Source organism: Taeniopygia guttata, chromosome 9 (genome assembly GCF_048771995.1).
Source record: "Taeniopygia guttata chromosome 9, bTaeGut7.mat, whole genome shotgun sequence".
Classification (NCBI taxonomy): domain Eukaryota; kingdom Metazoa; phylum Chordata; class Aves; order Passeriformes; family Estrildidae; genus Taeniopygia; species Taeniopygia guttata.
Window position 1 is genome coordinate 14,247,098 of NC_133034.1, and position 12,561 is coordinate 14,259,658.

Genomic DNA, 12,561 nt, shown 5'->3' on the forward strand with positions numbered 1-12,561 from the left:
TACGTTACTGAGGTTCAGCATGTGTCTCTGTCCTGCTCCCTCTCTTGCTACAAACACTGTCCAGATTTCCAGCATCAGAGGGAGAAACACCAGCCAGATTGTTTTACTGTTTCAAGAACTCATAATGTTTTCCAGAGAACAGAGGCACAGCCCATCTTCTGCAGTGGGACAAGCTGTGGGAGCCTCCAGCCATTCATGACAGCCCTCTTTTTAAAGGGATATTCCTGTCTGAGCACTGAGGAGCCACTCTGGGGTCACATTCACACCACCCTGCACTTTCACTGCTGGGACCAAATCCCCTTTGCAGTGGGTGGCCCCAGTGAGCTGATGGGTGCCCCTTTTGACTCCCTGCACATCCCATACTCACACAGTCAGACAGGTTTCATTCCCTGACTCAACTCCATGTTTACCATAACAGAGTCCAGATCTCTGGTTCCTAATTTAACCCTGGTGCAGTGACATGACAACAGGTCAAGCTGTGTGTTCCCAGGGAGAGACCTGAGCACAGCAATCCCTGGGGTTTTATACCCTCACAGTCTGTGCTGTATGTGCCTCTTGGTCCAATGGTATGATTTAGTCTGGGGTCTTCTTGCTCTTCATTGGGCCCTGCAGAGTCTCTGGGTGACTGGCCACCTCCCTGCTGGGCTGTGCCACCTGTCCCCGTGTCCTTTGTTAGGCAAAGGATTGATGCCAGCTCACAGCTTCAGCCATTTCCCCCTGTCCAGGAAAAAACCTGCAGCTTGCACACCAAGGTACCTGCACTAAGTATATTCCTCAACACTTCTGACCTCAGCAGCAAGAAAAAGCTGTCAAAACAACAGAAAAAAAAAAGGTCACCATTGGAAAGGCTCTTGTGAGGCACCCCAGTGCACCCATATCCAGAGCAGTGTGCGCCATCCCAGCCCCAAGCAGGGAGCAGCCTCCTCCTGCCATAGCCTGAGACATGTCCCCCTTGCAGGGCAGGCATGATTGCTGTTGGTCCTGGTACCAGCACAGCAGGGCAGTGTGATGAGAGCCAACAGCCCAGGGATGGTGTGTGACCCCACCTGGGGGAAGAACCCAGCAGAGGCCCCACTCCAGGAGCAATTTTAGGGATGAGTTTTGTTGAGGTGCTATGCGACAGCAGGCTGGATCAGACAGGCTGTGTCTCCTTAGCGGGGCTGGGAGAACATGGAGAGAGACATGGCTCTGCAGGCAGTCACAGGGTGACCCGGCCTGGCTCCCAGCCCCGGCTCGCAGCCCATGAGCCACCTCACGTCTCAGTCCTGCAGTGAGGCTGAGTCCCAGCCTCTGTTCTAGCAGCACTGCCCCAGCCACGCTGTTGTTCTGGCAGGCTCATTACAGCAGGTCTGCTTTTAATTAAGCAGGATGCTGCTTTTGTACAGCTGAACCCCTCGGGAGTTTGGGTACAGAGCCTTCACCCCTGCGGCTCCTGCTGCTCACCCCTGTGTGCAGGGCAGCAGGCAGGGGGAGCCGGGGCCAGGGGCTTTGGGAGCACATGCTGGGGAGGTGTGTCCCAGCCACACAGAATGTTGGCTGTGTCCCCAGGGTGACAGGGCATGGTGCAGTCTGTACCATGTCCTGTGGCGGGTGTTTGCTCTCTTGGGGCCAGAAGGCAAAGCCCAGGGCTCTTATCGCGCCAGGCAGATAAGGGTTAATGCCCCAGCAGTTGTGCTGAGCTGGCTTTATTGGCAATAAACCCCTTCTGGGAGCAGCTTCCTAATCATTACAGATTGCAGGTAGCCCTACCTCCAAGGCTGTCCTTCAGCAATAGCACCTCTGCCCTGCCCTGCTGCCCCTGCACTCCCCTTGGCAAACACACCAGGAGCAGGCCCCTCCAGCCCACACCCCTTCAGTGCCACACAGCCCCCTTGCAGCCCTCGCTGGGGTATGTGCCCCCAGCTGTTCCCAGTGCTCAGTGTGGATGCTCGTGCAGGGCTGAGCAGGGAAACAGTCCAAGGCTATGGCCTGTGTGGATCATATTGCTGTCCTTGGATACCTGAAAGACACTGGAATGGGGAGCTGGTACCCCTGGGGCACAGCTCTGCTTGGGCAGAGATGTCAGAAATCACTCCTGATTTCTGGAACGGGGAAGGGGATAAGATTGTCCCAGCCGTTCCCAGCACCAGCTGATCGCAGGGCCACAAATGTTTAATAAATGGGAGTGGAGTCATTTGTCTGGGCTGATCCCCCCAGGAAGTCTGTGCTCTGCAAAACAAACTGGGCTTTTGTTTGACTTGTTTTAAGTTAAACACGTCACCCCTGTAAATCACAGGTCCCCTTCCCTGCCCCAGGGGCAGCGGCAGAGCGAAGGGGGCTGCTGGCCTGAAGGTGCCGGTGGGAGCCAGAGCCACGCGCCGGCAATCCGGTCCCACCACCGGGCCGTGTGTGTCCCACCGGGAGCCGTGGTGCTGGCGCATCCCAGCCCCCGCAGGCACAGCTCACACGGCCCGCTGCACGCAGCCCCCAGGCAGGTTTGCAGCGCTGCTCCGGGGGGACTCTTGTCCCGGCTCCCCCAAATCCCAGCCCAGCTGCCAGGCTGCTCTTTCACCACGCCACGCTCCCCGCGGGGCCGGACGCCTGGACGCCGGCCCAAGGTCAGCCGCCGGCTGCGGGCCCTTGGCAGGAGCGCGGCCGATGGCCGGGGCTCGGCGGGGCTCGGCGGGCTCGGCGCGGCGTGCGGGCGGCGTGCGGCCGCGGGCTGCCGGCGGCCGGTCCCGCCGCCTGCCAGCGGGGGCCGGGCCGCTCGTGTGCGGCGGCGGCGGCGGCGGCGCGCTCCCGCCCGCGCTCCCCACGCCGCTGGCAGCCCGCCACCGCGCCGGGGGTTCGCTCCTTTCTCACGACCTCTCAGGTTCCTGAGCTCATCTGGGAGCTATTCATTTCCTGCCAGAAAACAGCCTCGCCTGCTAAAAAAACCACCTTGGCCGCAGAGCGGCCCAGGGCTTGGTACGAGGGCTCTCCCGGCTTAAATCATAAAGCTCCGGCTGTCTGGCTGGAATCAAAGGCAGGGCGGGCGTGGGGGGGCGCGGGGGCCTGTGCCATATGGTAGCACTTAAGAGCCAAGGAGGAAGCAAGGAGGGGCTTTTGCACCGCTCACGAGGAGTGTGGGAAAAGTTAATTGACTTTAATGACAGGTTTCCCGGGACGGCAGCAGCAGCAGATGGAAAGGAGCTGCGGGAATGCGAGGGGCAGCCGGGGCTGTAAGCTCCGTGGTGGGTGGGGGGCAAGGCAGGGTACTGGGAAGGCAGGAGAAGCCCCCTGTGCATGGACCTCCGTGCAGGTGCACTGCAGGCAGGGATTGGAGTACTGCTCCTTCCAGCTCAGTACCCTCGGGTCTGCAAATGCACCCAGAGGACTGTGGCAAAGTGCTGACCAACCCAAGAATGGTCATGAGAGAGAAAGACCTGCCTCCAGCCCTTCCCAGGATCCTCTCCACTAGCAGCCAGGGCTCAGCAAGCTGCCCAGGGAGGCCAACAGGAGCTGCATCCCATCTGGCAGCACTAAGTCCAGTCCCTTTTCCTACCTGTCCTGTACACTCCCCATGCAGGGTCATAGCTCAGCCTCGGACCCTCCCTTACCATTTCCCACTCATCCTCAGCATCAGTTTAAAGGCATTTGCTGCACCTGAAGGAGAATTCCCACACACAATGATCCACAGACCCACAGCCTGCATTTGTCATCCCAATTTGTCACGGGCTCAGTGAACTGGCACCAAGAGCACAGCTCTTGGGAATTGCTCTGATCCCCTTAAAGCTCACAAACTCAAGCAGATCTCTCATGTCAACAGGCTGTGGGATAGAGTAAACAGAGAAAGCTTTGGAGAAACCGGCCCAAGCATGCTGTATCTGCTTTATACTAGGCTATTTAAACTCCATTAGCAAATAGGTTCATCTTGTCTTTCACTCTGGGATCTGCTGTATGTTCTCCATTAGCCTACAGCAAAGTCTCTTTTTTTTTCTAATGTGCTTTCCAAACCAACTGCTTCAGCAGAAAATGACTCTGCTCAGATAGAAAAGCATTCACTCTCATAGTGATGCATGACTGGTCTACATCAGCTCCACACAAGCCAAGGAGTTGGTCCGATGCAATTCTGAGAGAGGTCCTGTGAGCACTTCTCTGAACACAGGGTGGGCTCACTCCTACCCTCAGTACCTCCAGTGCAGAAAAGTGACACTGGCTGGTGGAAGGGAAAGAAAGCTCAGCCTGTACAGCTGCACACCTGCCTTGGGACAACAAATCTGATATTCCCAAGCCTTGCATACTAAACCTGGCTGTGAGATGCCTCTGTGAGGGTGGCAATGCAGGAAGGCCAGCAAGGTGTTGGAGGAGAGGGAAAGGGAGATCAAGTCCTTTAAAAAAAAAAAAAAAAAAAAGCTGCCACTGCCTATCTTAGGCACATACCAACCCCCTTCCCAGGATGTATTTTCAGATCAGGTGAGCATGTTTCTTTACTGGGAGCAAAGCTGGGGAGTCAAACCCCAGCAGGTTTAATCCATCTGGTCTCACTCACCCCAGCTTTCATTTTCCCAGCACCTGGATACAGTCAAGCACCTGGCTGATCCAGACAAAATCCAACAAGCTTTTGCAGCAGGATTTGGACAGAAACCCCAGTGGATCCTGGCACATCTTAAAGCTGTCCACTGAGTTAGGACTTGTTAAGAAGGGCCATGCAAGCTGTAACCTGAGACTGCTGCTCACCACTATCTATGGCTTGCATCTTGCCTGGAAACGGGGCATCCTCAAGTCACAGGGGTCAGCTGCAGCTCATGATTACAGAGTCCTTGCAGCCCCACATCACTCCCTCGACCACGTGTTTTCCATATAACAGCAGAGGAAATGCCCAACTCTATCAAAACCACATGCAAAGCATTAATCATCAAGCGGAGCTTGGCTGCTGCTCAGGGTCGGGAACAGCTCTATGCTTTTAAGTCCAGGTGGAGGTGGTGCCCAGCGCTTGCTGCAGCCCGTCAGCCAGGAGACAGGAGCACTCGTGTCAGGCTTGTCCTGCGGAGAGCCACCGCTTTTGTAACTCGAGAAGCTGGCAGGCACCGCTCTCTCAATCAACTGACTGGAGGCACTTGCAATTTACACTACAGCCTGGGAAACAGGCTCCTCTGGGTTCAGGGCAGGAGGCTTAACCCGGGCAGCTCAATGTCTTGCTTTACCACACCAACTCCATCAGCCTGAGGTGCCAGAAGTGCCAGAACAGAGCAGAGGTGAGTCCCACAGCACATTCACTAGCTCTGCAAATACAAGCTCCTTTTAACAAGTCTGATTAATTGAGCTGCTCCCAAAGAAGCACTGATTACATCTGCCCCAGGGCAGGGAGAGGGACCAGGTGATTTCACAAGACAGAGGGGACGGAGGGTCTGAGAGACAGCTCCAGCCTGGCAAACAGGACAAGGCAGCCCTGGAGCAGCAAGATCCACAGGCAGCCAGGAACTGGAGTCCCTCCTATGCACACATGCCAGAGCTCAAATTTTCTCCAAAAGCCTTCCAAAATGGAAGGGATACTTTTATTTTAAAAGCATTCAAAAAAAAAAAAACCCAACCAAAAAACAAACCCCCAATCTTTGGTGTCACATAAGGAAAGGGAGGAAGGAAGAAAAAAAGATCTCGTGTAAAACACGAAACACTGTCAAGGGAGTGCTATGGTACAAAGGCAAAATCCAATATGAACATATAATCTATATACAGCCGTGCCAGCAGCACGGGGTGCAGTGCCAAGTCCAGTCCGGTGCCCACCACCCTCACCAGGGTCTCCAGACTGAGTCAGCCGTGCCAGGTGGCGGGCCTGGCGGCGAGGCAGCGGTGGCAGCTGTGGGTGGGCCACCATACAGAGGCAGCACAGCTCCACCAGGAGCAAAGGCAGTGCTGGGGATGAGGAAAGCAAACTGCCCATCAGAGGCTGGCAGCAGCTGGAAGCCACCGTACACCTTGGCTGCATCGGCACCCGGCTTGCAGGGCATGCCCGGGAGTGGCCCCACGCCACTGCCTGGAGGAACCAGAGGTGGCCCAAAGGCTGCGGCTGGTGGCAGCGGGGGCGGCGGGGGGGGCGCAGGGTAGTTCATGGTGTTGATCTGGGTCATGCAGCTGGCCAGGTGGCCCAGGAGCCGGGTGCGCACCTCAGTGTTGACGCCCTCGCAGGTGGAGAGGAACCGCGTCACCTCGTTCATGCACTCGCTGAAGCCAGCTCGGTACTTGCCCAGTACTGTGGGGTCTGTGCTCAGGGCAGCTGTGGGAGAAGAGAGGCACACAGCAGTCAGCAGGCTCCACAGGAAAGAGGGGTGCACAGCCCACCAGCATTTCATCCTACAGCCCCTCTAAGCTAGGATCCAGATGGGGAAAGCAGCCCCACTGGCATAGTATGTCTTGCGTTCCCAAGTACCAAGAATTCGGATGGAGAGCACAGCCCTCTGCTACCAAATCCACCAGCAGCAGAGACCCAGGTAGGGAATAGACAAGTCCCAAGAATCCCCTTACACCCCCATATCCCAGAGACCCAGGTTGGAAATACAGTTCCTCCAGTGGCTCTTGTGCCTCTCACACCCCCAAAACAGACCCATGTGCAGAGCACAGCTCTGCTAGCAGAGGGAAGTCAAGCTGGGACTGCAGCCCTCTGTGTGCCCTCCAGCACCAGAAATGCACAAACAACACAGTGACCGTCCCAGCATCTTTTTATTGGGGATACTAGCACAAAGCATGATGCCCCTCACCAACCCCCTCGTAGCAGGGATGGAGCACTGTGTCCCCCATGAAAACAGGATTCAGGTGCTAGCACCAGGAATACCGGTACAGAACACAGTACCCTCACCTCCATCACTTCCAGGGGATGCAGGTGCAGAGCCTGGTGCTCCTGCTATCCTCTCTACCGAGCAGGCAGGCAGTGTGTGATGCCCCCAGCCCCCGGGGTGCAGGCAGCGCCGCCCCAGCTCCTTCTCTCCGGTTCCCCCTCGGGACTCACCAGTCATTTGGGCTCGCTGGAGGCTCCGCAGGTGCTTGACGGTCATCTCCAGAATGTCGGCTTTCTCCAGCTTGGAATGCCGGGAGCTCTGCGGGAACAGGCGGGGCTCAGACCAGCCCGGCAGCGCCGTTTGCCCCCGCACCCCCCGCCCCGACCCCCCTGCGCTTACATCCTTCTTCAGCGCGTCCAGGATGAGCGTCTTCAGCTGCCCTAGGCTCTCATTGATGCGCGCCCGCCGCCGCTTCTCCATGATGGGCTTGGAGGACTACAAGAGAGGCGACAGTCAGCGTCCGGCACGGCTCCGCACGGCGCTGCCCGTTCAGTCCCGTCCCGTCCCGGCCGCCCTTACCTTGCGATGCTCCGCCGCCGTCTTCGGCTTGTCGGGCGTCGCATTGACGCTGGCGGGGGTGGCGGCCACCGGCGAGGCGCTGCTCTTCTCCATCAGGTCGGCCGGCATGGTGCGCCGCCGGGGAGAGGCGCGGCGGCAGCGGGCGGGGGCCGGGCCGTGCCGTGCGGAGCGCTCGGGGCGGCGGCGGCGGGGCCGGCGGGGCGCGGGTGCCGCGCGCCCTTGGCCGCCCCTACTTATATAGCGCGCGCCGCACGCGCGCGGCTCGTGTGAAACGTCCCCCGCCGCCGTTCCCACACTCGCGCCCAGCCAATGGGCGCCGCCCGCACGCGGCCCCGCTCGTGGACGGCGCCCGCCCATTGGCTGCGCGCCGCGCGGCGGCCGCCGGCCAATGGCGCGGGGCGGGCGGCCGCGGTTTAACCCCTTGGGCACCGCCCGCGGCGGGGGGGGCGCGGGGAGCGCCGCGCTAATTACCGGGTTAATTGGCGCCCGTGGCAGGCGCGGCCCCGCCCGCTCCCCTCGGGCACCGCCGGCCCCGGGGCGGGCTGCGCTGTGGGGGGCCGCGGCCCTCCGGGTTGACGGCCGGGACGCGGCGTGCCGGGCCCAGCTACCGTGCGCGGGGGCTGCGGCGAACCGCGGGGCGCGCCGCGGCGGCTGCGTCCTCCCACGGTGCCCGCAGCATTGCCGCGCTCCCACAGACCTCCCCGGGGCAGGCCAAGGCTCCCCACAGCAGACCGGGTCTCCCCCCGGTCGCCCAGGCGTCCCCACGCCCGCCCGGGCAGCGCCACGCGGTGCTGCCCTGGCCCCGCAGCAGCGCCCGGGGCTGGCAGGGCCGGTGCCCGGGGCAGCGCGGGCACGGGGCAGGTGCGCGCTGGCACCTCGGGGCCGAGGGCGGTGGCCGCCGTGGGTTCTGTGCCGTGGGTTCAGTGCCGTGGGTTCTGTGCCGTGGGTTCTGTGCCGTGGGTTCTGTGCCGTGGGTTCTGTGCCCGCGCGGACACGGACGCGCTGCTGCTGCGCTGACATCGGGGGCACAGGCGAAACCGCAGCGAGGGAGGTGCCTGTCCCTCGGGCCTGGCCCAGCCGCCCTGCTGCCACCTCCGGCTGGTTTGGACAGTTTGTGGGTTGCTTAAAAAAAAAAGAAAAAAAAAAGTAAAAAAAAAAAAAAAGTATTTTGCCTGGGGACTTGAATCCTTTTTTTTCTCCCCTCCGCTTGACTGACTTTCTCACACTCCTATTCCCATAGTCTGCCAGCTAGGCCTGAGTCATCCTGCCAAGAACTAGACCTGGCCTATTCAAAAATGTGCTCACTCGCTCTTTCTCTGTCTCTCTTTTTTTTTTTTTTTTTTTTTTTTTGAGTATACACAGTAATGTTTTTCCACCTCCTCTTGTACCTGATCTGCACCTGTACAGGGCCAATCCCACACGTATCATCCGATCTTGCCTTTTCAGAGACCGTGAGAAAAATAAAGTTCAAGAAAGAAGAGACATGTTTGCAGATCTCACCGGCGCAAAGCCCTCGTCCCTGCATAGGCTTGCCTGCTGAGCCTTCAGAGTTTAAAAAAAGAAAAATAAATAAAAGGCAGAGTGTCATGTTTAAAACTGCGGAAAAGTACAAATCCAGGCTTTCTTTTAGCTCCTTGGTGGGGCCACAAGCCTTTTGATTAAAAAAAAAAAAAACCGAAAAAAAAAAAAAGAGCAGCCTTCAGCGTGTAAGGTTTAAATTCAGATGTACAATATTTGACGTAAGTTTCAGTTATCTAGGCAGCTGGACAAATTCGAGTGAGGAAAAGACCGAGACTACGCTGGAAAGTCAGTGCCGAAAAGCACTTTCACAGTTCGTGGGCAGATCGGAGACAACACATTACTGTGAAAACTGCAGTATGTTTTTGGAGAGCTTAGAAGTTCTCCGCTCGATCAATATTTCTTCTAGTGCTGACATTTGCATATATTGGTGGGCAAGAAAGTTGGGACAAATACTGAGCTGGTGTTCTCTCTCCCTCCTGCGGGGATTTGCAGAGGGCTGAGGCAATGCGGCGCTGGGCAGCCCGGTCCCTCCCGGCCGGAGTGAGAACAGGCTGCAATTCTGTCTGTGCGGTAGCCAAGGAGCTGCAAACCGCCTGTAATTGCCGGCAACAGGTCGGTGTGTCTGTGGGACGGAGCGGGGCAGGCAGCAGGAACAGCTGTCATTAGGGGTTGCCAGTCCTCGCCCACAGCCGGGAGCTGGGGATCGCCTGGCAGCGGCTGCCCTTGCTGAGCTCGCACCCTGCCCATGCAGAGCCTGCCCGGTGCCTTTGGCTGTGCGAGGGGATTTGGCCTCCAGATCCATCGGCGAGAGGGACGCTGGGGTGTCCCTGTCCGCTGTCCCTCCCATCTCCGCCTGCTGCTGCTGCGAAATGCCTCCGTGTGCGAGGGCTGTGATCTCCAAGCGGAAGCACGTATACTTGTGAATTCCCCAGGGATCAGGAGGGGAAGGGGAGGATTTGCATGGAAGGATGTCTCTGGAAATGAAATGGCTGAGGCCAAGTTTAGGCTGGAAGGCGGCGGGGAGGAGGTTTTTGACCGCTGAGGGGATCTGCGGCAGATCCTCTGGGCATCTCTAGCCCCGCCTTCTCTTGTGAAAGAGGTGTCAAGGGGGAGGTGAAACTCTGAGATAAGGGACTGCCCAGGGACTGGGATGTCCCTTGTCCAACAGTCCTCCCAAAGTGTCTTTTGCTTTGCTCCGGCAATCATCTTGGATTACAAATTGGGACTTGTCCAAACCAGATTTGGGAAGAACCTTTAGACAATGCATTAGGGCTTTACTGACTGGCAGAACATCTTGGAGGAAAAATGTGTTGGCAAGAAAATTTAGACTAGTCCTGGGCACGGGCCCAGGGGTGGGAGGAAATAAAATAGGATGCTGCTGCTGGTGCAGCACGCAGGAGGTGAGGAGGTGGCAGGGTTGGCTGTGCCTGCTCTCCGGTCCTTTAGGAAGCAGCCAAGATGAGCAAAACGTGCTTCTAGAGATCCAAGTGTTTTAATATCCAAAGCTTGAAGGATCCTAGGAAATACAGAAAATAGAAAGCAAATTGCTTGTAAGAACTGGATTGCAAGCTGGATCCCAGGAATTGCCTAGCAAGCCTTTCCTCTTTGGGTTGCAGGCTGAAAACCTAGCCTGGCCACAGCTCAAAGTTGTCACCGCCCTGAAGGCTGGAAAACAAGTGCTGAGTCTCAGGGACATGTCCCTGGCACAGGTGTCTCCTCTGGACAGCCCTGCACATGCCTCTGCTCGTAGTTCCCATCCCAGAAGCTGTTGTGCAATCCATATCCAACCAGCTCCCCTGGGAGGAGTGATCTCAGAAGCTTTGGGTGCAGGTTTCAGGATTTATTTCCCCTCTATAAACATTTGCCAGGTCTTTGGAACAAGGTCACTTTCAAACTGACTTCCTGACAAAGCTCCCTGGATGAATCAAAGCTTTCATGGACATTGCTCCCCTACACACCAGGTCTTTGTGGTAAAGAGGGCAAATTCTGTGCAGCCGTGTCACTGCCTGGCCCCCTGGATTGCAGGAGCAGCTCATTTTGAGGCAGCAGCCTGGTTTTACGGCAGGTCCTGCCCTGTCATTCCACTGGGAACCCATTTCCCAAAGACCTGCTGAGAGCCAGGGTCCCAGCTCTGCCAGACAAGCCTCAGGGTGGGTGTTTGTGGCAGCTGCTCCCCAGAAGCCAGCCTCTTTCAGCTGTTCCCTGGCTGCCACTGCAGAAGAGAGGCTGAAGTGTTTATTCATTTTACTCCTCACTGTGTGAGTCAGGCTGGGTGTGTTTGGGGCAGCTCAGGCTGTTCTGCAGTGACACCCCTTGTGTGGAGGGAGCCTCCTGGCCTCCAGAAACTGGTGCCCTTCATTCTGTTGCCCACACAACCAGGAGGCATCCCTGGGAATGGCGCAGGAAACTGTGGGATGAAGAGGCCAAAACTTTGCTTGAGTAGCAAAGTGCCAGTCTGAGAAACTCCAGAGTCACTAAGGACAGATGATGAAGAACCATTTTCATCTCCCCAGCCCATCCCAGCCTGGGCTGGAGCATGGCTCTGTGCTGAGAAAGGCTCTGGGACAAGAGCCAGGATACCTGGATCTCTTGCTAAGCTGATTCCTCTTGGCAGGCTCCTATCCTGCTGAACCAAGGAAATGCTGCTGGGGAGCTGGCGGGGAGGGCATTTTGGCAGCTGTGAAATGCCACCTATGTGGATGGGAATTCCCTTCCTGATACCCATGGCGTTACTTCAGAGGTTGCTGGTTTGGCTAGAGCAGCCACAAAGTGCTAATGGGCATGAGATGGTGCAGCCCCAGCTTTCCCCTGTGTGCCTTTCCAGAGCCCCAGCTCCAGCCTAGTCCTCTGCTGGCAACCAAGGCTGGGTGTTGGCAGGCAGTGCAGCTGGGAACAAGCTCTGGGAACATCCCTAAATTTCCTGTGGGGCTTGGACTGGTATCTGGCACTGTTGCTACCAGCCAGAGGCTGTGAGCTGCCTTATGCCCTTCTCTGAGAGATGCTCTTTTCATGCAACATGCCCGGAGTTCACCAGACCACTGGTTTGCAGTCTGCTGGCCATGACAGGGCAGTCCACTCCAGTACAACAGCCAGCATCCTTGGCAAGATACAGGAGCTCTAGGCAGAGGGACAGACAGCTGAGCCTGCATCCCTCTGAGAACCAGAAATAAATGCGCAGTCACTGCCACGCTCCAGAGGGGAGAAGGAGCATCTCAGCTCTCGTTCACTCCCACTGTGGTGGGAGGTGTTGGCAGTGAGAGCCGAGTTATTTATTTATTAAGATCCCACTTGTGTTGCTGCCTGAGGCTGCTGGTCTCTGTGCTGGAGCTGTGCTGCTTGCGTGCTTGCAGGAAATGGAAAGACTGCAAGCTATGAAGCAGGAGTACGTACATGAAAATACTGTGAGTTGGGCAGTGGTGGGGGCGCAGAGGGCATGAGGGCTCACTGGCACAGAAGATGTCCCTATCCCAAACACTAAGCAGAAGAAACCCTCTTGAGAGCCAGGTGAAGGTGGGTGTGCATCAGCTGCATGTCCTGATCCAGTCTCCAGCCGTGTTGCTGCAGCTCTAGTGTGCTGAGCCGTCTGTGATCCCTGACGTGCTGTGGCTGCAGGAAACCCCGCAGGCTTTTCCAGAACATGGCTTTTAAGTCAGATCAGACCAGCAGTGCGGTTTGCAGCCCAGCTGTGCGCAGCTGGGTCGGCGCAGCCAGGGGATGGGAAGATGTG

General features: G+C 57.5%; 1 protein-coding gene across 1 annotated transcript; it reads right to left on the bottom strand.

Moving 5' to 3' along the window:
• Window positions 1-5,479: 5,479 nt before the first annotated feature.
• On the bottom strand, window positions 5,480-8,423 carry HES1 (hes family bHLH transcription factor 1). The gene is made up of 4 exons (XM_041718193.2): window positions 7,314-8,423; window positions 7,134-7,229; window positions 6,965-7,052; window positions 5,480-6,235 (listed from the first exon to the last, which is right to left on the bottom strand). Exons 1-4 carry the CDS (start codon window positions 8,331-8,333, stop codon window positions 5,751-5,753), a joined length of 1,689 nt encoding a protein of 562 aa, XP_041574127.2. The 5' UTR covers window positions 8,334-8,423; the 3' UTR covers window positions 5,480-5,750.
• Window positions 8,424-12,561: the final 4,138 nt, after the last annotated feature.